The sequence below is a fragment of the Salvelinus alpinus genome, chromosome 17 (genome assembly GCF_045679555.1).
Source record: "Salvelinus alpinus chromosome 17, SLU_Salpinus.1, whole genome shotgun sequence".
Taxonomy (NCBI): domain Eukaryota; kingdom Metazoa; phylum Chordata; class Actinopteri; order Salmoniformes; family Salmonidae; genus Salvelinus; species Salvelinus alpinus.
The window spans coordinates 30,241,966-30,267,130 of record NC_092102.1 but is presented as its reverse complement, the minus strand read 5'-3'; the positions used below and the strand labels follow the sequence as shown (position 1 = coordinate 30,267,130).

Genomic DNA, 25,165 nt, shown 5'->3' with positions numbered 1-25,165 from the left:
CGAAAGCCAAGTCAACAAACAGATTACCGACCATTTCGAATCCCACCACACCTTCTCCGCAATGCAATCTGGTTTCAGAGCTGGTCATGGGTGCACCTCAGCCACGCTCAAGGTCATAAACGATATCGTAACCGCCATCGATAGGAAACAATACTGTGCAGCCGTATTCATTGACCTGGCCAAGGCCTTTGACTCTGTCAATCACCACATCCTCATTGGCAGACTCGACAGCCTTGGTTTCTCTAATGATTGCCTCGCCTGGTTCACCAACTACTTCTCTGATCGAGTTCAGTGTGTCAAATCGGAGGGTCTGTTGTCCGGGCCTCTGGCAGTCTCTATGGGGGTGCCACAGGGTTCAATTCTTGGACCGACTCTCTTCTCTGTTTACATCAATGATGTCGCTCTTGCTGCTGGTGATTCTCTGATCCACCTCTACGCAGACGACACTATTCTGTATACTTCTGGCCCTTCTTTTGACACTGTGTTAACAACCCTCCAGGCGAGCTTCAATGCCATACAACTCTCCTTCCGTGGCCTCCAACTGCTCTTAAATACAAGTAAAACCAAATGCATGCTCTTCAACCGATCGCTGCCTGCTCCTGCCCGCCTGTCCAACATCACTACTTTGGACGGCTCTGACTTAGAATATGTGGACACCTACAAATACCTAGGTGTCTGGTTAGACTGCAAACTCTCCTTCCAGACTCACATCAAACATCTTCAATCCAAAGTCAAATCTAGAATTGGCTTCCTATTCCGCAACAAAGCATCCTTTACTCATGCTGCCAAACATACCCTTGTAAAACTGACCATCCTACCAATCCTCGACTTCGGTGATGTCATTTACAAAATAGCCTCCAAAACCCTACTCAATAAATTGGATGCAGTCTATCACAGTGCCATCCGTTTTGTCACCAAAGCCCCATATACTACCCACCACTGCGACCTGTACACTCTCGTTGGCTGGCCCTCGCTTCATACTCGTCGCCAAACCCACTGGTTCCAGGTCATCTACAAGACCCTGCTAGGTAAAGTCCCCCCTTATCTCAGCTCGCTGGTCACCATAGCAGCACCTACCTGTAGCACGCGCTCCAGCAGGTATATCTCTCTAGTCACCCCCAAAACCAATTCTTCCTTTGGACGCCTCTCCTTCCAGTTCTCTGCTGCCAATGACTGGAACGAACTACAAAAATCTCTGAAACTGGAAACACCTATCTCCCTCACTAGCTTTAAGCACCAGCTGTCAGAGCAGCTCATAGATTACTGCACCTGTATATAACCCATCTACAATTTAGCCCAAACAACTACCTCTTTACCTACTGTATTTATTTATTAATTTATTTTGCTCCTTTGCACCCCTTTATTTCTGTCTCTACTTTGCACTTTCTTCCACCGCAAACCAACCATTCCATTGTTTTTTTAGTTTTTATTTTACGTGCTGTGTTGTACTCACTTCGCCTCCATGGCCTTTTATATTTTTATTTATTTATACATATATTTGTTTGCCTTCACCTCCCTTATCTCACCTCACTTGCTCACATTGTATATAGACTTATTTTTTTTTTTTTTTTTTTTTCACTGTATTATTGACTATATGTTGTTTTACTCCATGTGTAACTATGTGTTGTTGTATGTGTCGAACTGCTTTGCTTTATCTTGGCCAGGTCGCAATTGTAAATGAGAACGTGTTCTCAATTTGCCTACCTGGTTAAATAAAGGTTAAATAAATAAATAAAATAAAAAATAAATAAATAAATAAAATAAATAAATCCTACCTCTGGGGTTTGTGTAGTTTTAGTGCAGTATGTCAGACAAAGTGAGTGTGGGGGTATGTATAAATGTGTGTGAAGTTCTGTATGTAGCTGCTATGTGTGAGTGAGTAAATGAGTGTGTAAAAGTGTGTGTGCATCTCGAGGAACAAAAGGAAAATAATAGTTTTAGTTCCTGGAATAGATAGATGGATCCCTTGTTGGACAGTAATAGTGTTGAGGAGGTATCCATGGGACACTTTGCGCTTCGGACCATGACTGGGTCAGGTGGACACTGAGAGGGAACGCTGTTGCCTTGGATGCAGAAGGAGAGGTGAGTTCCTTTGGGGGCATTTATGGATTTTGGACTTTTGGGATTTTGGACTTCCTCCATTCACACAGCTAAAGTCAGTTACTCTCTCAGTGTGTCCAAACTGGTCCAAATGGCTGGGAACCAGGTACCAACCAGGCACCAGCTGAGCCCCAGCCTTGCTGCCTCTCTCCCCCAGCCTCCCTGCCTCTCTCCCCCTGCCTCCCTGCCTCTCTCCCCCTGCCTCCCTGCCTCTCTCCCCCTGCCTCCCTGCCTCTCTCCCCCAGCCTCCCTGCCTCTCTCCCCCAGCCTCCCTGCCTCTCTCCCCCTGCCTCCCTGCCTCTCTCCCCCTGCCTCCCTGCCTCTCCCCTCAGGGCTTACACAAGGGCAAAGACCACCTGCCGTCAGGCTCTCTGTGACTCTCGCCCCTCTAAACCTGTTCATGTGACTGCAGCTGTGTCCTTTTCCATGCTTTATAATCCTCCTTTGCTTTTATTCTCTCTGTTGGCTTTTGGTCGGAGGCCAGTCAAAGTCTTTCCCCCATGAACAATTGTCTCCTTTCTCCCTCTCGCTCCCTTTCTCCTTTGCATAGCGCAGACAGCCGGGCTGAAATAGTCTTATGACACGCTGCAACTCCACAAATTGTGTTCTCCTCACTCCCTGCTGTATCTTCTCTATTGTAGTTAGTCACACCTCTCATTGTGTTGGGCCACAGGTTAACAGTTGTTTGAATTGTTTTGGAATTCATACCCCTCTGACCTTACTTTTTCTCCGACTCTAGCCTGAAGGAGGGACTTCGACATTGTCTTTATTTTGTATTTTCTTTATTTTTTTTACAGTATAGCACCTCACTCTCCTTCTTTCCCACACTCTTGGCTAATGAAGCGGAAATAAATTCAAGTGTCAGACGGCCAATGGTTTTATTAAGATGCATTATGGTGCGTGTGGGGAGGCTAAGCGCTCAGCGAGGATGGGTTGTAGTGCTTTAAGGGGCTGACAATAGTACGCTTCACGTGACGGGAGCTTCTTCTTTATATCTCAGGACAGGAGCTGCTCTCTCTCTCTCTCTCTCTCTCTCTCTCTCTCTCTCTCTCTCTCTCTCTCTTTCTCTCTCTCTCTCTCGCAGTGCATGCTGGGTGTTTTTGGAGTTTGAGTGTTTGGTGTGGAAAGCTCTATCCTAACTAACTTTCTTGATTCTTTTCTTTACATGTTATTTTCTATGGTGGAGGGTTAATGCAATATTTGTTTTAGCGGTATCCAAAGTTTTTTTTCAAAGTTAGGGTGGAAGAGGACAGAGTAACTTTCCTGGGGTTTGGAAGTTGTGGTGTGCGCGATGGCTTCTCAGCCTAGCGCGGAGGAGACGCTGTCTATACAGCATGGATTCAGGTGTGTTCCTGAGAACGGAGTTAAGGTGGAGGAGGTTCTGCTCGCGGTCGGTGAACAGGTAGGAGCTGAGTTTATACATTCTGCTTCTAGAATGAACAAAGCTGTGGTTGTGTTCATGAAAAGGGCTAATTTGGTTGGTAGGCTAATTGCTAGCGGAATATTTGTAAGGGATGTGTTGGTGTCAATTTCACCTCTCTCTACCCCTTCAACAAGAGTTGTAGTGGCAAATTTGCCTCCGTTTATTACGGATGATCAAATTAGGAAAGAGCTGAGTCGTTTTGGTAAGTTTGCTAGCGGTTTCCGTGTACTGTCAGCAGGGTTTCAGGCAGATGTCGTTAAGCACGTTGTTTCGTTCCGGAGGCAAGTGTTTATGTTTCTGAACAACAACGAGCAACAGCTAAATGTGCACTTTAAAGTGAGACATGGGGAGGGGCTCTATGCAGGTTTTGCCAGCACAGATAGTCTACGGTGTTTTGAATGTGGGGATTTGGGGCACAAGAGTTTTGCGTGCCCACACAAAGGCCGTAGACAAGGTGAGGGTACAAGCGCCAGTGGGGGAAATCGAGGTCAAAGTGCAGGGGGTAAGGAGATGCAGACAGCAGAGGCTGGGCCTAGTCAGGTTAGAGATGGTGGTGTAGATGAGGCTGGGCCTAGTCAGGCTAGAGATGGTGGGGTAGCTGTAGCTGAGTTTAGTCAGGCTAGAGATGGTGGGGTAGTGGAGGCTGGGTCTAGTCAGGCTAGAGATGGTGGGGAAGCAGAGGCCGGGTCTAGTCAGGCTAGAGATGGTGGGGTAGCTGAGGCTGGGCCTAGTTATGCTATGGAGGGTGGTGTAAAGGGTGCTGGGTCTAGGCAGGATATGGATGGTGGTATAGCAGAGGCTGAGTCTAGTCAGGCTATGGATGGTGGGGTAGCTGAGGCTGGCCCTAGTCATGCTATGGAGGGTGGGGTAGATGATACTGGGTCTAGTCAGGTTATTCTAGTGGATGAGGAGAGTATAGTGGGGAAGTGTAAGAGATTAGGGGGGGAGGAGGAGGGTGTCAAGCGGAAAAGGAAAAAGGGTGTGGACAAAGGCACCATGGAAATGTTGCCTGTTGCTGTGGGTGAGGCCCTAACCAGAGAGAAAGAGCAGGTGGTCAGGGTGGGAGATAGAGAAGAGGAGGAAAGTGAGTCTGAGGAAGAGGATGAGGAGTTATTTTTTTCAGACTCCTCTTCAATTGGCCCGGAGCTGACAGCCAGTCAACCAGAGGGGTCTAAGTACACGTTGAGAGAACTGACAAGGTTCCTGAATGAGACTAAGGGGAAAAAAGTTAATCTTGAGGCTTTTTTTCCTGATCCTAGAAAGTTTGTAAGATCAGTACAACATGCTATGAGAAATGAGGGGCATGGTGTCCTCTCACCCAAGAAACGGTTTAGGTTGAGGAAGTGGGTCACAACAGTGCGTAAAGGTTTACCTTCAGACACTGTTTAAATGTTTAATTTCTTTCTGACACTGGGGCTTTTTGAGCTTTGCTATTGGTCTATTTCTCTGCTGGCTTTTCTCCCACTTCTTATGGAGACTCTTCGGGTAGGCTCGCTTAATATAAATGGCGCCAGAGATGCGGGAAAGAGGAGTGTGTTGGGTGAATATGTAAAACAAAAAAAAGTACATGTGTTATTTCTGCAGGAGACGCATAGTGATGTGGTGAATGAAGTTAATTGGGGGCTCTGGTGGAAAGGGGCAAGTGTGTTGAGCCATGGGACAAATCTTAGTGCAGGGGTGGCAGTCCTTTTTGCACCGGGTCTGTCTGTAAAAATTTGCTCCTCAAAGGAAGTGTGTAAGGGTAGGTTGCTTGTTATTAAAGCAGAAATTAACAGCATGGGTTTTGTTTTTATAAAGGTGTATGCGCCTAACACAGGGAGAGAAAGAGGGGTTCTATTTGGGAGTCTTAGACAGGAACTCTCACAAGTAGCGCCTGAGGAGACGCTGGTGATCGGAGGTGACTGGAACTGTACAATGGATTTTACAAAAGACAGAAATGGGGAAGAGCCTCATTCAGTGTCAGTGGGAGTGTTAGGGGACATCATTAATCAGTTTGACCTAGTGGATGTTTGGAGAACTAAACATCCAAACACAAGACAGTATACATGGGTGAAGGTTTTTGGGGCTAGGGTGAGTGCAGCCCGACTTGATCGTTTTTACATATCTAGGAATCAGAGCAATAGGCTGCTGGGCGCTACCATTCTCCCAGTGGGGTTTTCGGATCACCACATAACCATGGCTCGGCTGTCTATTTCACCAGGGCCCCGGCAGGCATCTTATTGGAAGTTCAATGTAAAGCTCTTACAAGATGCCACTTTTTGCTCAGTTTTCCAGACTTTTTGGGAAAGGTGGGGGCAGCGAAGAGAGGAGTATGAGTCTCTGAGTCAATGGTGGGATGTGGGGAAAGTGCAAATTCGGCTTTTCTGTCAACAGTACACAGCTCTCTCATCCTCAGAGGCTAGGAGAGTATTGGGGGAACTAGAGCGGTGTATTAGTGAGATGGAGGTAGAGATGGTGGGGCAAGGCAATGTAGGCCTCCAGGCTAACTTAGCCGAATTACGTAGGGACCTGGGTAGTTTTTTCCAGGTTAAAGCAAAGGGAGCACTTGTAAGAGCTAGGTTCTCCATGCTCAAGGAGATGGATGCTCCCAGCTCCTTCTTCTTTGGTTTGGAAAGACAGAGCAGTGAAGCCAAGGGTATGCATTGTCTACGGCTGTCTGATGGGCGGGTGACCTCTGTGGTGGGGGAGATGCGGGAGCGGACTGTGGAGTTTTATACTGAATTGTATAGGGCAGAAATGTGTGATCCTATGTGTGCTCAGGTCTTGTTCGCAGGACTCCCTAAGCTCTCTCGGGCACAGAGGGATGAAATGGACATTCCTCTGTTGTCACATGAACTGGCAGAGGCCGTAACCCAGATGTCCCCCGGTCGTGCACCCGGGGTCGATGGACTTCCAGTGGAGTTTTACAAAAAATTCTGGGGAACTATTGGACAGGATTTCTTTTGCGTGTTGCGTGATTGCGTCGAGGTAGGAGAGTTGCCGATGAGCTGCCGTCGGGCGGCACTGACTCTCCTGCCCAAAAAAGGGGACTTGTGTGAACTTAAGAACTGGAGGCCTGTGGCATTACTCTGTGCGGACTATAAGATATTTGCCAAGGTCCTCTCTAACAGACTGAAGTCCCATCTGGACTCTATAATACACAAGGACCAGACATATTGTGTACCGGGACGCTCAATCACGGACAACTTGTTCTTGATTAGGGACATGTTGGACTTGTCGAGAGGTTCTAATGTGAACTTTGGACTGGTCTCTTTAGATCAAGAGAAGGCTTTTGATAGAGTGGATCATGAGTATCTGTTTAATGTGATGTCTGTGTTTGGGTTTGGGAAGAGCTTTGTGAACTGTGTGAAGCTGTTGTATGCTGGGGCGTCATGTATGGTTAAGGTGGGAGGGGCGCTCAGTAGGCCTGTCTGGGTGAGACGGGGCATTAGACAAGGATGGCCTCTATCTGGGCAGCTGTACACACTAGCCATTGAGCCTTTTTTAGGACTGCTACGCAGGAGACTGCGGGGAGTGTGCTGGACAGGCATGGAGGTGGTGACAGGAATAGCAGTCTCAGCATATGCAGATGATGTTTCTGTGATGGTCAGGGATGGGCAAGATATGCAGGAACTAGAGACCAGTCTGAAGGTGTACGAGGGAGCTTCATCAGCTAAGGTAAACTGGGGAAAGAGCAAAGCTCTGTTATGTGGGGCATGGGGGGATAGGGCTCCTCCTCTGCTTCCAGGGGGTTTGCAGTGGGGTTGTGAAGGGCTTAAAGTGTTGGGGGTGTACCTGGGCTCGGAGAGGTGGGTCAGCAAGAACTGGGAGGGGCTGTCACAGGCAGTGGTGTCAAGACTGGCCAGGTGGAGGTGGCTCCTGTCCCAAGTGTCATATAGAGGGAGGGTGCTGATAATCAACAACCTGGTGGCATCTTCCTTGTGGCATAAACTGGCTGTCCTCAACCCCCCCGCCGGTCTGCTTGCAGACCTGCAACGCAAGCTGGTGGATTTCTTTTGGTCGGGACATCACTGGCTGAAGGCAGCAGTGTTGTACATGACCGTCCACGAAGGAGGACAGGGCCTGGTGGAACTGGAGAGCAGGATGGCTGCTTTCCGGCTAAAGGCGGTGCAGAGACTGCTGTACCATACTGATGTTGGCTGGAGGGAACCAGCATGCGCGCTGCTGAGGAGAGCTGGCGGATTAGGGTTGGACCGGCAGCTGTTCCTCATGAAGCTGGAGAGGCTGAGTACAGCAGGTCTCTCAGAGTTTTACTCTGCAGTGCTGAGGGCCTGGCAGCTGCTAAGGCCCACACGAGAAGGGGGTGTGGAGCCAGGGCAGTGGGTGTGGGAGGAGCCTATTTTCCACAACCCAGCCATCCCTTTGAGATCGGTTCAGTCGGCCACCCTGCAGAGGCAACTGATGGCAGGGGGTTTACAAAGGCTAGGTGACCTGAGACTGCTGGGAGAGGAGGGGTGGAAAACCCCGGAGGTCTTGGCGCAACAAACAGGAATAACGTCTCTTAGGCTGCTGGAGAGATTCCTGGAGGAGGTCCAGGAGGCACTGTCTGAGCCGGTAAGGGGGGTGTTTGAGAGGCCAAAGGGAGAGGGGCCACCAATGTTTCCGCCACTGCAGGTGACGGCAGAGACTGGAGACTGGCAAGGGGGTCTGGAGGACTTGTTAGATTTTAACACTCCGAGCCTGGGGGAGTTTGAGGGGGTGGGAGGTAAAGCCCTCTACAACCTCTGCGTTAAGGTTAGGAACATTAGAAGCCTAACAGGAGTGAAGGCACATCAGTGGCAGGGGGTATGTGGGGCGGAGAGTATGGTGGGTTTTAGATGGAGGGCGCTCTACAAACCCCCAGTACCAAAGAGGTCAGGGGACCTCCAGTGGAGGGTTCTTCATGGAGCCCTGGCCACTAACAGCTGGTTGGCACGGGTTGATCCGGGAATTGGGCAGGGGTGTCCTTTCTGTCAAATGAAAGAAACTGTGATTCATGTGTTTTCTGTGTGCACCAGGTTAATGCCATTAATGTCTCTGTTGGAATGTCTGTGTGACAGGTTGGGGGTGGTTTTTGCTGTTGGGATGTTTATAATGGGATACAGGTATTCGAGTAAGGAGAAAGAAAAATGTGTTTTGTTGAATTTTCTGTTTGCTCAGGCAAAATTAGCTATTTGGCTAACAAGGAGAAACAGGGTCAAAGGTGGGGGGATAACAGACCCTTTACTACTGTTTAATGGGATGGTCTCTGCGCGCCTTAGGGTTGAGTTTGAGTTCTATAAACTGATCAAATGTGTGGAGATGTTTGAGGAGATATGGTGTGTTGGGGGGGCTGTCTGTATTGCTGGGGAAGATGTTTTGGATATACGGTTGTAGGAGAGGGTATTGTTTTTGTGTATGGTGATGGTGGTTTGTATCATGTGGTAGATGGAAAGGTGAGTATGGTACATGTATGCAGTACAGGATATATTTTTGTTTTTTTTATTTTAGGGGGGGGGGGGTGAGTTTTAAATGAAATGAGAATGTTTCAATAAAGAAAGACCAAAAGTCTCTCTCTCTCTCTCTCTCTCTCTCTCTCTCTCTCTCTCTCTCTCTCTCTCTCTCTCTCTCTCTCTCTCTCTCTCTCTCTCTCTTCTCTCTCTCTCTCTCTCTCTCTCTCTCTCTCTCTCTCTCTCTCTCTCTCTCTCTCTCTCTCTCTCTCTCTCTCTCTCTCTCTCTCTCTCTCTCTCTCTCTCTCTCTCTCTCTCTCTCTCTCTCTCTCTCTCTCTCTCTCTCTCTCTCTCTCTCTCTCTCTCTCTCTCTCTCTCTCTCTCTCTCTCTCTCTCGTGTTAGTTCAGACCCTACGCTCCTTCCACTGATGCCATCTCTGCAGTCTACTCATTAACATGTAAGGTGCCTCTCCTTTAAACAAATTAATGGGCAATGTTTCTGCTATGGCAGATTTTCTGTGGTAAATCTATATAAAAGCGTGTTGGACCGGTGAAGACAGGTTCCCTGCATAACTTACACGTAGCTGATTGTGAGTAGTGTTCTCTGTGTCGGAGTTAATGTGGCACTTCTGGTCCCTCACTGTTCTGTTCTGCTCTGGGAGCTGGGACTTTATGAGAGCCCTGCTGTCTTAACATCTCAACAGGCCCATTATTCATGCTCTGCCGTGCTAAGACCATACACTGACTCCTGCACTGATATAGGACTGTGAGCTGGGACTCAGATATAGGACTGTGAGTTGAGACTCAGATATAGGACTGTGAGCTGGGACTCAGATATAGAACTGTGAGCTGGGACTCAGATATAGATCTGTGAGCTGGGACTCAGATATAGATCTGTGAGCTGGGACTGAGATATAGATCTGTGAGCTGGGACTCAGATATAGAACTGTGAGCTGGGACTCAGATATAGATCTGTGAGCTGGGACTCAGCTATAGATCTGTGAGCTGGCACTCAGATATAGAACTGTGAGCTGGAACTCAGATATGGAACTGTGAGCTGGGACTCAGATATAGATATGTGAGCTGGGACTCAGATATAGAACTGTGAGCTGGGACTCAGATATAGATATGTGAGCTGGGATTCAGATATAGATCTGTGAGCTGGGACTCAGATATAGATCTGTGAGCTGGGACTCAGATATAGATCTGTGAGCTGGGACTCAGATATAGAACTGTGAGCTGGGACTGAGATATAGAACTGTGAGCTGGGACTCAGATATAGATCTGTGAGAAGGGACTCAGATATAGATCTGTGAGCTGGGACCCAGATATAGAACTGTGAGCTGGGACTCAGATATGGAACTGTGAGCTGCCGACTCAGATATAGATCTGTGAGCTGGGACTCAGATATAGATATGTGAGCTGGGACTCAGATATAGATATGTGAGCTGGGACTCAGATATAGATCTGTGAGCTGGGACTCAGATATAGATCTGTGAGCTGGGACTCAGATATAGATCTGTGAGCTGGGACTCAGATATAGAACTGTGAGCTGGGACTCAGATATAGATATGTGAGCTGGGATTCAGATATAGATCTGTGAGCTGGGACTCAGATATAGAACTGTGAGCTGGGACTCAGATATAGAACTGTGAGCTGGGACTCAGATATAGAACTGTGAGCTGGGACTCAGATATAGAACTGTGAGCTGGGACTCAGATATAGAACTGTGAGCTGGGACTCAGATATAGATCTGTGAGCTGGGACTCAGATATAGATCTGTGAGCTGGGACTCAGATATGGAACTGTGAGCTGGGACTCAGATATAGAACTGTGAGCTGGGACACAGATATAGAACTGTGAGCTGGGACTCAGATATAGAACTGTGAGCTGGGACTGAGATATAGAACTGTGAGCTGGGACTCAGATATAGAACTGTGAGCTGGGACTCAGATATAGATCTGTGAGCTGGCACTCAGATATAGAACTGTGAGCTGGGACTCAGATATGGAACTGTGAGCTGGGACTCAGATATAGATCTGTGAGCTGGGACTCAGATATAGATATGTGAGCTGGGACTCAGATATAGATCTGTGAGCTGGGACTCAGATATAGAACTGTGAGCTGGGACTCAGATATAGAACTGTGAGCTGGGACTCAGATATAGATCTGTGAGCTGGGACTCAGATATAGAACTGTGAGCTGGGACTCAGATATAGAACTGTGAGCTGGGACTCAGATATAGAACACGTATTTTTAGTGCCCAGAATTTAGGCTACGGTCTGTGTTGTCGGTTGTGCAGGTATGTTGCGAAGGTCAGTAATATTTCCGCCTCCCTACTCCAAACCATACCCACCCCCCCCCCCCCCCACACACACACACACACACACACACACACACACACACACACACACACACACACACACACACACACACATAGCAGTGGATAGGTCCCGTGTGGCTCAGTTGGTAGAGCATGGCGCTTGCAACGCCAGGGTTGTGGGTTCATTCCCCACGGGGGGACCAGGATGAATATGTATGAACTTTCCAATTTGTAAGTCGCTCTGGATAAGAGCGTCTGCTAAATGACTTAAATATAATATAAATATAGGCTGTGATGCTTTCGTGGGTTAGAGAGCCTTTGGATACATTAACTAGACCTAGACATCTGGAAAGCTCTCCATCTCTCCATCCCTCCCAGCTCTCCCATTTAAATGGTCTGTACTGGGACCACACTACCTCCCTACTGTGTAAGCCCAGCCTAATGGGGTCCTGACTGAGGGTAACACTCTAACAGACAGTAGCAGGTAGAGCCAGAGGCAGAGAGGCAGTGATTTAGAGCGGAGTTCAGGCCCACATGAATCCATCTGAGGACTTCAATATGTCCTGGCTGCTGGTGACGAGCCCTGGGGGAACTGGATATGGGGAAGAGCAACAGATGACTGTGTGCTGGAAGCATGAGGCCACCGACCGTCCATCTCCCCCACTTCTGTTTTAACATCCCCACTGACCAATAGACACACTGAGCTCCTCAACACTGCACGCTATTGAGTTTCCTAACCCCTCTCTCTCTCGTTCTCTCTCTCTCTCTCTCTGAGCCACTGCCGCACTCCTCATAGAGAGAAAGAGAGGGGGATGGAGAGAGAGAATGAGACAGATAGGAGAAAGACAGAGGGGATAGAGAGACAGAGACAGATAGGAGAAAGGCAGAGGGAATAGAGAGAGAGACAGATAGGAGAAAGACAGAGGGGATAGAGAGAGAGACAGATAGGAGAAAGACAGAGGGGATAGAGAGAGAGACAGATAGGAGAAAGACAGAGGGGATAGAGAGACAGAGACAGATAGGAGAAAGACAGAGACAGATAGGAGAAAGACAGAGGGGATAGAGAGACAGAGACAGATAGGAGAAAGACAGAGGGAATAGAGAGAGAGACAGATAGGAGAAAGACAGAGGGGATAGAGAGACAGAGACAGATAGGAGAAAGACAGAGACAGATAGGAGAAAGACAGAGGGGATAGAGAGAGAGACAGATAGGAGAAAGGCAGAGGGAATAGAGAGACAGAGACAGATAGGAGAAAGACAGAGGGGATAGAGAGACAGAGACAGATAGGAGAAAGACAGAGGGGATAGAGGGAGAGACAGAGGGGATAGAGAGAGAGACAGATAGGAGAAAGACAGAGGGGATAGAGAGACAGAGACAGATAGGAGAAAGACAGAGGGGATAGAGAGAGAGACAGAGGGGATAGAGAGACAGAGACAGATAGGAGAAAGACAGAGGGGATAGAGAGAGAGACAGAGGGGATAGAGAGAGAGACAGATAGGAGAAAGACAGAGGGGATAGAGAGACAGAGACAGATAGGAGAAAGACAGAGGGGATAGAGAGAGAGACAGATAGGAGAAAGACAGAGGGGATAGAGAGAGAGACAGATAGGAGAAAGACAGAGGGGATAGAGAGACAGAGACAGATAGGAGAAAGACAGAGGGGATAGAGAGAGAGACAGATAGGAGAAAGACAGAGGGAATAGAGAGACAGAGACAGATAGGAGAAAGACAGAGGGAATAGAGAGACAGAGACAGATAGGAGAAAGACAGAGGGGATAGAGAGACAGAGACAGATAGGAGAAAGACAGAGGGGATAGAGAGAGAGACAGATAGGAGAAAGACAGAGGGGATAGAGAGACAGAGACAGATAGGAGAAAGGCAGAGGGGATAGAGATACAGAGACAGATAGAAGAAAGACAGAGGGGATAGAGAGACAGAGACAGATAGGAGAAAGGCAGAGGGAATAGAGAGACAGAGACAGATAGGAGAAAGACAGAGGGGATAGAGAGACAGAGACAGATAGGAGAAAGACAGAGGGGATAGAGAGACAGAAACAGATAGGAGAAAGACAGAGGGGATAGAGAGACAGAGACAGATAGGAGAAAGACAGAGGGGATAGAGAGACAGAGACAGATAGGAGAAAGACAGATGGGATAGAGAGACAGAGACAGATAGGAGAAAGACAGAGGGGATAGAGAGAGAGACAGATAGGAGAAAGGCAGAGGGGATAGAGATACAGAGACAGATAGGAGAAAGACAGAGAGGATAGAGAGACAGAGACAGATAGGAGAAAGACAGAGGGGATAGAGAGAGAGACAGATAGGAGAAAGGCAGAGGGGATAGAGATACAGAGACAGATAGGAGAAAGACAGAGAGGATAGAGAGACAGAGACAGATAGGAGAAAGACAGAGGGGATAGAGAGAGAGACAGATAGGAGAAAGGCAGAGGGGATAGAGATACAGAGACAGATAGGAGAAAGACAGAGGGGATAGAGAGAGAGACAGATAGGAGAAAGACAGAGGGGATAGAGAGAGAGACAGATAGGAGAAAGACAGAGGGGATAGAGAGACAGAGACAGGAGAAAGACAGAGGGGATAGAGAGAGAGACAGAGGGGATAGAGAGAGAGACAGATAGGAGAAAGACAGAGGGGATAGAGAGACAGAGACAGATAGGAGAAAGACAGAGGGGATAGAGAGACAGAGACAGATAGGAGAAAGACAGAGGGGATAGAGAGAGAGACAGAGGGGATAGAGAGAGAGACAGATAGGAGAAAGACAGAGGGGATAGAGAGACAGAGACAGATAGGAGAAAGACAGAGGGGATAGAGAGAGAGACAGAGGGGATAGAGAGACAGAGACAGATAGGAGAAAGACAGAGGGGATAGAGAGACAGAGACAGATAGGAGAAAGACAGAGGGGATAGAGAGACAGAGACAGATAGGAGAAAGACAGAGGGGATAGAGAGACAGAGACAGACAGGAGAAAGACAGAGGGGATAGAGAGACAGAGACAGATAGGAGAAAGACAGAGGGGATAGAGAGACAGAGACAGATAGGAGAAAGACAGAGGGGATAGAGAGAGAGACAGAGGGGATAGAGAGACAGAGACAGATAGGAGAAAGACAGAGGGGATAGAGAGACAGAGACAGATAGGAGAAAGACAGAGGGGATAGAGAGACAGAGACAGATAGGAGAAAGACAGAGGGGATAGAGAGAGAGACAGATAGGAGAAAGGCAGAGGGAATAGAGAGACAGAGACAGATAGGAGAAAGACAGAGGGTATAGAGAGAGAGACAGATAGGAGAAAGACAGAGGGGATAGAGAGACAGAGACAGATAGGAGAAAGGCAGAGGGGATAGAGAGACAGAGACAGATAGGAGAAAGGCAGAGGGAATAGAGAGACAGAGACAGATAGGAGAAAGACAGAGGGGATAGAGAGACAGAGACAGATAGGAGAAAGACAGAGGGGATAGAGAGACAGAGACAGATAGGAGAAAGGCAGAGGGGATAGAGAGACAGAGACAGATAGGAGAAAGACAGAGGGGATAGAGAGACAGAGACAGATAGGAGAAAGACAGAGGGGATAGAGGGAGAGACAGAGGGGATAGAGAGAGAGACAGATAGGAGAAAGACAGAGGGGATAGAGAGACAGAGACAGATAGGAGAAAGACAGAGGGGATAGAGATACAGAGACAGATAGGAGAAAGACAGAGAGGATAGAGAGACAGAGACAGATAGGAGAAAGACAGAGGGGATAGAGAGACAGAGACAGATAGGAGAAAGAAAGAGGGGATAGAGAGACAGAGACAGATAGGAGAAAGACAGAGGGGATAGAGAGAGAGCCAGAGAAAGAGACAGGAGAAAAAAACGAGAGTGGAGGTGACAAGGAGAAAGAATGAGAAGGAGAGAGGGAGTCGTATTGTATTGAAGGTGCCAACAGGGAGGTTACTGAGGTACAGTAATGTTGAAGTAGGCTATTTCCACTGAAACATTTTATTGTTGTGGCTGTCTGAGGAGTGGGTCCAAAGCGGTGAAAGATTTTGATTGTATGTGTGCGATGTGCATTCCTTTGTGGTGTTTGTGCATGAGTGCGTGTGTGCTGTTGTGTATGTGCATGTGAGAGTGCATGTCCGTTTTCTGTACTCTAGTGCATGTGAAAATGTGCACTGTACAGTATGTGTGTCACATACCAGGACACCTGGTAAAATAGCTGTAGAAGTGTCCATACACACACATATCCCAGCATCCAATCACTTTGACTGGCCAGTTCATTTGCAGTGCACTTCATTAGTGGTTGCCGGTAATGAGGAAAAGTCATCTGGTGTAAAATGATCTGCCAGTTGGATAGCAGAGACACAGAGAGGAATGAGAAGACATGCCATCCCAGGCCGTGTTGGCGCTGCCACAGAGGGGGCGCTTGTGTTGGGGATTAGACTGGACATGGCACTGGGCCACCCAACATATCTCACCCCACATATCTTTCACTGGGCCCCTACCCCTCCCAGCTTACCATGTCCTCCCCACCCCCTGCCACCCATAGAGGTGACCAGGGCTGGGTGTTTGATGGGCCTTGGATGGTGTCCCGTAATGTGAAGCGATTACAGCTGGTCTTTATAGAAGCTGGCATTAACAGGAGTGGGGCTGGGCATCAGCCATTAGCCTCTGTGCCTGACTAAAATTACCTCCTGGTGCTCGAAGGGGGAGGAGGGGAGGAGGGGAGGGAGGGAGGGGTAGAGACCTACCTTTGTCGGCCGGCTTTGTAAAGTGTGCCTCTCTGCTTGATTATTTTTAGGTTCCAGTGCCACTGTGAGAAACTGCTTCAGTCCCATCAGAGCTGAGAGGTGTACGGTACAGCAGACGCAGAACAGGGAACGCCACACTACACAGGAAGGCTGACAACCGATTGGAGAGGAGAGTGACGACAACAACCCAACCCATTCCAACGCTAGCCGTGCCAGGCTACTGCCAACCCCAGGACGCCATGATGATGACTGTAATGATGGCGATGATGGTGACATGTAGCTCCCTGCTCCTCTTGGGGCTCAGCGCCTCCCAGGTCTCGTCCAGCGGAATCCCCAAGACCAGCGACTCCTCTTCACCCTCCTCGTCCTCCTCACACCCATCCTCCTCCTCCTCCCCTCGCATGAAGCTCTCCTACAAAGGTAAGGCCTGCCCGGTTAAACACTGCTGTGTGTGTTGCAGTCGGACTGGATGTGCTTCGGAGTGTGTTGCTGATTGTGTGTTTGTTTCCGTGTATGTGTGGATGTGTATATCTGACCTTTCTGGCAGACAAAAGCTAATTATGGTAATAGCAGCAATAACTTTGAGAGTATCTGCCTCGGTGCCCCCAGCCCCTGCTATGCTCCAGTTACTATAATATAGAGGCATATCCTTTTCATAAACACCTCTGAACAGTAGCCAGCAGGACTAATGTGGTTACTGTTGTTCTTGGCCGGGCTCACTGGAACAGGGTTGGGTTCTGTCTCGTGAGTCACTTCAATGTAAGATGTCAGCTCAATGATGAACAAACCCACACAAACTAGATGCTTTTATATATATATATATATGAGAGAGAGAGAGAGAGAGAGAGAGAGAGAGAGAGAGAGAGAGAGAGAGAGAGAGAGAGAGAGAGAGAGAGAGAGAGAGAGAGAGAGAGAGAGAGAGAGAGAGAGAGAGAGAGAGAGAGAGAGAGAGAGAGAGAGAGAGAGAGAGAGAGAGAGAGAGAGAGAGAGAGAGAGAGAGAGAGAGAGAGAGAGAGAGAGAGAGAGAGAGAGAGAGAGAGAGAGAGAGAGAGAGAGAGAGAGAGAGAGAGAGAGAGAGAGAGAGAGAGAGAGAGAGAGAGAGAGAGAGAGAGAGAGAGAGAGAGAGAGAGAGAGAGAGAGAGAGAGAGAGAGAGAGAGAGAGAGAGAGAGAGAGAGAGAGAGAGAGAGAATCATCCCAATCTTTCTTTTACACACACACTTTCCAGTGTAAGACTAGCCGGAAAGTAGCTACTTTATCAGCAGTTCAGAAACCTACAAGTGTTCCACACCTACTACTAATCTCCATGATGACACAGGCCCTGTTTGGAGCATGTGCCATTAAATCATGGGATATCCCTGTCTCCACGGTTACAGTTGAACACTGACAGGGTTCCCCAGCGAGAGAGGAGATTAGGCCAAGGAGAGGAGAGCATGACACTTGCAACACTCGGGTTGTGGGTTTATATTCGTTGAGTCACCCTTACATTACTGTAAGATGCTTTGGATAAAAGAGAGAGGAGGCTTCAATTCTCCGGATCTTAGAAGCCCTGCTGAGACAGCTGATTCCAAAGCTATAACAGAGACCAGGCTGCTGAGGGGAGGACGACTCATAATAATGGATGGAACAGAGCAAATGGAATGACGTAAACCATGTGTTGAATGTATTTGATACCATTCCAAATATTCCGCTCCAGCCATTACCACGAGCCGGTCCTTCCCAATTAAGGTGCCACCAACCTCCTGTGCCGTTCTGACTAGTGAAACAACTGCCCTGGACCGACCCTGGCAGTAGAGCTAAACAACCACTTCCAATCGTATGGCCTTGTAAAAAACATAGCCATCAAATAGGGTCTCATTTATCGACATAAGCAGAGCAAAACACCTATTTGCTCTGATGAAAAACATACATTTCAGGGCCCTTTTGACTAGGAGAGTTTAATGTAATGTCTGTATGATCCACCGTGTATGTTGTGTTTCAGAGCTGCAGCAGTTCCATGGCGTGCGGCGGTTTGAGCTGGAGCGCTCGTGCTGTTTCAGCGCTCTTTTATTGGATGAGGAGAGGGGACGGCTGTTCGTGGGCGCACGCAACTTCCTCTTGTCACTCAGCCTGGATAACATCGCCAAGCAGGAGCACAAGGTCAGTCCGCCTGTCAACCAGTCCATTAATCAATTAATCAATGACCAATTTACCCTAGGCTATGTGAATATGTTTACACTAGTGTTAGTGAATATCATAAATCTGACATTTTCATGAAACTGAAAAAGTAATTTTACATTGATATGTCCTGTGTGTCATTTGACATACATTCAAATGGTCCAATGATCCATTTTGTAAAGAATGTGATGTTAAGATGACCCAGGTTTGGACACACAGATATCTTTGTTATGGTAAATAATCGTAGAGATAAGACAACCCTCTGCTATGTCATGGTGAGTTAGTGGTGCTCTAGCGTGTAACAGTTGTGCTGACAGACTGATGGATCTCATCTCACTCTCATCCTCTCAGAGCAGACATGGGGATCAAGGGTTACCATGGTGATTTGGGGGTCACACAATCTCTGATTACCTGTCAACACCTCTCTCACACACATGCACACACACGGATGCACGTTCAGACACATGCAGGCACACACACACATACGTTTGTTTTACTATACTTGTGGGGACCGAACAATTGACTCCCATTCAAAATCCTGTTTTCCCTAACCATAACCCTAATCACAAACCCCTAACCCTAACTCCTAATCCTAAACCTAACCCTAACTCCTAATCCTTAACCCTAACCCTAACTCCTAATCCTTAACCCTAACCCTAAACCTAACCCTAACCCTAACTCCTAACCCTAACTCCTAATCCTTAACCCTAACCCTAACTCCTAATCCTTAACCCTAACCCTAAACCTAACCCTAACTCCTAATCCTTAACCCTAACCCTGATTCTAACCCTGATTCTAACCCTGATTGTAAACCTAAACCTAAAATGTGCCTATTCCTTGTGGGGACTGTTGAAATGTCCCCACTTTATTTTTTAAATTGTTTTACTATCCTTGTGAGGACTTCTGGTCCCCACAAAACCCAAACACACACACACAGACACGTAACTCACTAACCCATACCCTATAACCAACCTAACATGCACGCTATAACCCTACACTTAACAGGGTCTGTAGGTTCTTGCAGACTGTGTGAAATCTGAGTGCTGAGCAGATTGTTTGACTCTGTTTGTGGTTTGGTGAGATATGATTTACAGCTTGTTTTCGCACTAGTGGCTCTCTTGTCGTTAAAGCTGTTTTTGCTCGTGGTCGTGTGCTTTTCTACTGTGTGACTTGTGGATTCTCAGCTCTATCATGGCGTGGGGGCCAGGAAGAAAATAAGAGAGGAAGAGAGGGGGAGTGATAGAAAGGAGGAGAGCAGAGAGGCGCTCCCTCAGAAATGTCCCTCAGGGTGGCGGGCAGGCCTGTCCCTGCTTGAGGTCGCGACCCCAGACCTACCTCCATCCTGCTGCCTCCTCTGACCTCTGACCTGTGCATTTCAGATCTACTGGCCAGCCCCGGTGGACTGGAGGGAGGAGTGTAACTGGGCAGGAAAGGACATCAATGTGAGTAACAGCCGGTGCTACCATCAAAATACTTATACTTATTATTTTTAGGTTTTAAACTCTCAAAGTCATGTTTATTCTGATATACAGTATCTCACAGAGGCAGACAGTACATTGTTTCCTGTGACTCTGAAGATGTAAGACAGACAGAAATAAACCAGTTGTGAAAGGTCACTTTCCAACACTACTCTCATTCAATATCACCACCCAGTTAAAGCCACAGTATATCTGGACACATCTCACACTCTGATTTCCCAATCCTTCTTTTGTCTTTCACCCACTCACATAGAGCGGAAGTGTTAGTAGCTACAGTGTGCTGTATGTCAGTGAACTAAAGGGTTGGTTGACTGGGTTGTTTGTGTTGGATGGTGAATGTGTGTGACTGTCCAATCCTCTCCATTGTTCTGACCTGGGGCCTGAACACTCCTTCCTCTGGCTGTAGGTGGGTGCAGACAGGGCCGGGTAGGGTTCCACTGACACACCCTACAAACTCCTTAGGCCACTCAGACCACCCAAATATACACTTTGCACATCTATCTCCCTCACTTCAAGCTAAATGTGTGTCTGTATGTGAGTGTGTGTATTCACATAATGCATGTTCGTGGATGTGCTTGTGTGTTCGTACGCATTCGTGCGTGCGCAGGATCTGTGTGTGTGTGTGTGTGTTTGTGTGCGTGTGTGTGTGTGAATGTGTGGAGCTCTGGATAACAGAAACCCCTAATCAGTATGATTACACAGCTGGAGGAGACCGACAACGAGCCCCATTCATAATGCACAACTGGCTCCTGTTTCACTTAAAGAACTGTGTGTGTGTGTGTGTGTGTGTGTGTGTGTGTGTGTGTGTGTGTGTGTGTGTGTATGTGTGTGTGTGTGTGCTGGAGAGAAAAGAGGTGAGGAAAAAACAGAATGAGCAAAGGAAAGAAGTAGGATCACATTATGGCCCAAGATAAATGCTTTCATTGTATTTTCCCTCCTCTTTCTCTCTCTTCCGTTTCCTCCCTTTTCTCAATATCACATAGTGACCCTGACCATGGCGTCAGCATGTGTGTGTCTCTGACTGTGGACGTGTGTATACATTAATCTGTGTGTGTGTGTGTTTGTGCATGTGTGTCTGTGTGGATTAGGCAGTGTCATTATCTGGTCTCCTGGGTGTTTGCTCTGTGGTGTGTTTAAATAAAGAAACAGACAGACTACACCAAGCATCGCTGATTGACGTGGGTGTCTGATTGACGTGGGTGTCTGATTGACGTGGGTGTCTGATTGACGTGGGTGTCTGATTGACGTGGGTGTCTGATTGACGTGGGTGTCTGATTGCACTGAGAAGGATGAAACCAGCTCTTTCTCTCCTTTCTTTTTCATAAAAGATGTCGGTGAGGTTTTAGTCTTCTGTCTGTATTTGTCTTAAGTCCTATGCGGCCGGGATTAGATTTACTGGTGAGGTCAGGTGATGTTGGGGGCAGCAGGTAGCGACCGGTAGTCTAGTGGTTAAAGCGTTGGGCTAGTAATCGAAAGGTTGCTAGATCAAATCCCTGAGCTGACAAGGTATAAATGTGTTGTTCTGCCCCTGAACAAGGCAGTTAACCCACTGTTCCGAGACCGTCATTGCAAATAAGAATTTGTTCTTAACTGACTTGCCTAGTTAAATAAAATACAAATGTAATTTGGAGGTCAGGTAATGTAATTATGTGCACGAGCACAAAACACCACATCTGTAATTTTAGTCCTGTCCGAATCTGCCATGTCAGTCATTTTTATATGGCAGGAGAGTAACAATTCCAGCCAGAATAATTTACAGGTTTTTGGCAAACTACAAACTCCTCTGATAACACTAGTCCCATGCCAATCGAAATGCCATGCCAATCCCTGTGTTTTGAAAGAAATGTCGGAGTTTGATAGGTGTTGCTCACGGTTTGAGCAAGAAAAGAATAACTGATTTGATACATTTTATGACGTGCTGCTCATAGCCTATAAATGAAGGGCCTAAATGTTTTTTACAGTTGATGCTTTTATGACGTATACCGCAGATCGCTAAAATATTCCCGTAGCCCTGTTATTCAAATATAATGGCGACACTATACAAAAGATGGTTGGGTATGGTTTAGAAACTTGGGAAACAAGCTCGAGTTAACAGCGATGCCCTGTTATCGACCTGGACTTGGGAAATAAGCTTGAGTTAACAGCGATGCCCTGTTATCGACCTGGACTTGGGAAATAAGCTTGAGTTAACAGAGATGCCCTGTTATCGACCTGGACTTGGGAAACAAGCTCGAGTTAACAGCGATGCCTGTTATCGACCTGGACTTGGGAAACAAGCTCGAGTTAACAGCGATGCCCTGTTATCGACCTGGACTTGGGAAACAAGCTCGAGTTAACAGCGATGCCCTGTTATCGACCTGGACTTGGGAAACAAGCTCGAGTTAACAGCGATGCCCTGTTATCGACCTGGACTTGGGAAACAAGCTCGAGTTAACAGCGTAGCCTGTTATCGACCTGGACTTGGGAAACAAGCTCGAGTTAACAGCGATGCCCTGTTATCGACCTGGACTTGGGAAACAAGCTCGAGTTAACAGCGTAGCCTGTTATCGACCTGGACTTGGGAAACAAGCTCGAGTTAACAGCGATGCCTGTTATCGACCTGGACTTGGGAAACAAGCTCGAGTTAACTTCTAACGAGTCAGAAACCCGGATCCGGGAGCACCCCCCACCCCCCACCAGTAAAAAAGCTGAATAGCATAGCTAGCATAGCGTCACAAGTAAATAGTAGCATCTAAATATCATTCAATCACAAGTCCAAGATACCAGATGAAAGATCCACTTCTTGTGAATCCAGCAATCATTTCTGATTTTTAAAATGTTTTACAGGGAAGACACAATATGTAAATCTATTAGCTAACCACGTTAGCAAAAGACACCATTTTTCTTTGTCCACCATTTTTTCTCTCCACCAGTAGCTATCACCAATTCGGCCAAATAAAGATATTGATAGCCACTAACCAAGAAAAAACCTCATCAGATGACAGTCTGATAACATATTTATTGTATAGGATAGTTTTTGTTAGAAAAATGTGCATATTTCAGGTAGAAATCATAGTTTACAATTGCACCCACCATCACAACTCGACTAGAATAAATACAGAGAGCAACGTGTATTACCAATTTACTCATCATAAAACATTTCATAAAAATAGACAAAGCATAGCAATGGAAAGACACAGATCTTGTGAATTCAGACAATATTTCAGATTTTCTAAGCGTTTTACAGCGAAAACACAATACATCGTTATATTAGCATACCACATGTGCAAACGTTACCCCAGCATGAATCAAAGGCAAGGGGAGCGATAACGTTATGATCACCAAAATATATTAATTATTTCACTAACCTTCTCAGAATTCTTCCGATGACACTCCTGTAACATCATATTACAAAATACATATAGAGTTTGTTCGAAAATGTGCATATTTAGCCACAAAAAAACGTGGTTATACAATGAGAATACTAGCAAAACTGCCCTGAAAATGTCGGGCGCTATATTTGAGAGTGATCTAGTCTAATCGATAGCTAATCATAAACTTGACTAAAAAATACAGGGTTGACAGGAATCGAAAGACAAATTAGTTCTTAATGCAATCGCTGACTTACATTTGTAAAATTATCCTTACTGTGCAATACCGGGTCCGCCAAGCGAAGCTACACATAACAAAATGGCGACATATGCGTTTAAAACTTTTCTACAGAACAGCGATTTATCATCATAAATAGTTCTTACTGTGAGCTGTTCTTCCATCAGTATCTTGGGCAATGTATCCTTTCTTGGGTCTAATCTTCTTTTGGTCGAAAGCTGTCCTCTTGTCCGTCGAAATGCCCACTAACGTTCGACCGGGACCCCGAAACGTGCCCGGTGCTTCAATGTGCATCACAAAGCAATGCCTCAAAATCGCACTAAACGGATATAAATTGCTATAAAACGGTTTAAATTAACTACCTTATGATGTTTTTAACACCTATAACGAGTAAAAACATGACCGGCGATATATAAGTGGCTAAACCAACGCTTGGAAAGAGAGAGAGTCCGACGTCCATCTTGTGTGAGGCGCAGCAGGAAAAGAACGGTACATCCGGTCTTTTCTGTTTTATACTGGCCCTGATTGCGCAATCGACTCCATTCAAATTGTCACCTCTTACTGACATCTAGAGGAAGGCATGGGCAGTGTTTGTATCCTCATAGGATTTACAGGGACTTTAAAACTGACCTGGGACCAGAGGCCAAAATGTCTGAAATCTCACTCCATATCAGGAAAAGTGCTGTAGAATGGGTTCTGTTTCACTCAGAGACATAATTCAAACGGCTATAGAAACTAGAGAGTGTTTTCTATCCAATAAAAACTATAATATGCATATTGTACGAGCAAGAATTGAGTATGAGGCAGTTTAATTTGGAGACGATAAATGCTAATGTTGAAACAGCACCCCCTATATTGAGAAAAGGTTAACAGCGATGCCCTGTTATCGACCTGGACTTGGGAAACAAGCTCGAGTTAACAGCGTAGCCCTGTTATCGACCTGGACTTGGGAAACAAGCTCGAGTTAACAGCGATGCCCTGTTATCGACCTGGACTTGGGAAACAAGCTCGAGTTAACAGCGATGCCTGTTATTGACCTGGACTTGGGAAACAAGCTCGAGTTAACAGCGATGCCCTGTTATCGACCTGGACTTGGGAAACAAGCTCGAGTTAACAGCGATGCCCTGTTATCGACCTGGACTTGGGAAACAAGCTCGAGTTAACAGCGATGCCTGTTATTGACCTGGACTTGGGAAACAAGCTCGAGTTAACAGCGATGCCTGTTATTGACCTGGACTTGGGAAACAAGCTCGAGTTAACAGCGATGCCCTGTTATCGACCTGGACTTGGGAAACAAGCTCGAGTTAACAGCGATGCCTGTTATTGACCTGGACTTGGGAAACAAGCTCGAGTTAACAGCGATGCCCTGTTATCGACCTGGACTTGGGAAACAAGCTCGAGTTAACAGCGATGCCCTGTTATCGACCTGGACTTGGGAAACAAGCTCGAGTTAACAGCGTAGCCCTGTTATCGACCTGGACTTGGGAAACAAGCTCGAGTTAACAGCGATGCCCTGTTATCGACCTGGACTTGGGAAACAAGCTCGAGTTAACAGCGATGCCTGTTATTGACCTGGACTTGGGAAACAAGCTCGAGTTAACAGCGATGCCTGTTATTGACCTGGACTTGGGAAACAAGCTCGAGTTAACAGCGATGCCCTGTTATCGACCTGGACTTGGGAAACAAGCTCGAGTTAACAGCGATGCCCTGTTATCGACCTGGACTTGGGAAACAAGCTCGAGTTAACAGCGATGCCCTGTTATCGACCTGGACTTGTTGAAATATTTTCACGCCTAGAAAAAAAACCTCCAGGCTTCCGTCATAACTGTACATTTATTGAAAAAAATTAACAATTACAGATGGCAGTTTGGAGAAAAAAAACTATCCCGTCCGAATCGTCTGCTGGAATAACGGGGTAATAATTACATAATCAACGTTCTCTAGTAAT

General features: G+C 47.0%; 1 protein-coding gene across 3 annotated transcripts in view; it reads left to right on the top strand.

Annotated features, from left to right (window-relative positions):
* sema3b (sema domain, immunoglobulin domain (Ig), short basic domain, secreted, (semaphorin) 3B) overlaps positions 1-25,165 on the top strand; it is a 124,209-nt gene that overhangs the window by 78,886 nt on the left and 20,158 nt on the right. Inside the window, exons 2-5 of one of the 3 annotated variants that reach the window (XM_071348499.1) lie at positions 9,335-9,389; positions 16,047-16,416; positions 17,976-18,133; positions 19,531-19,593. In XM_071348499.1, coding sequence (XP_071204600.1) covers positions 16,236-16,416; positions 17,976-18,133; positions 19,531-19,593 — 402 coding nt within the window. In that variant the 5' untranslated portion in view covers positions 9,335-9,389; positions 16,047-16,235. Of the gene's footprint in view, positions 1-3,180; positions 3,503-9,334; positions 9,390-16,046; positions 16,417-17,975; positions 18,134-19,530; positions 19,594-25,165 lie in introns of those variants that run through there. The other 2 variants (XM_071348498.1, XM_071348497.1) reach the window with 2 other exon arrangements.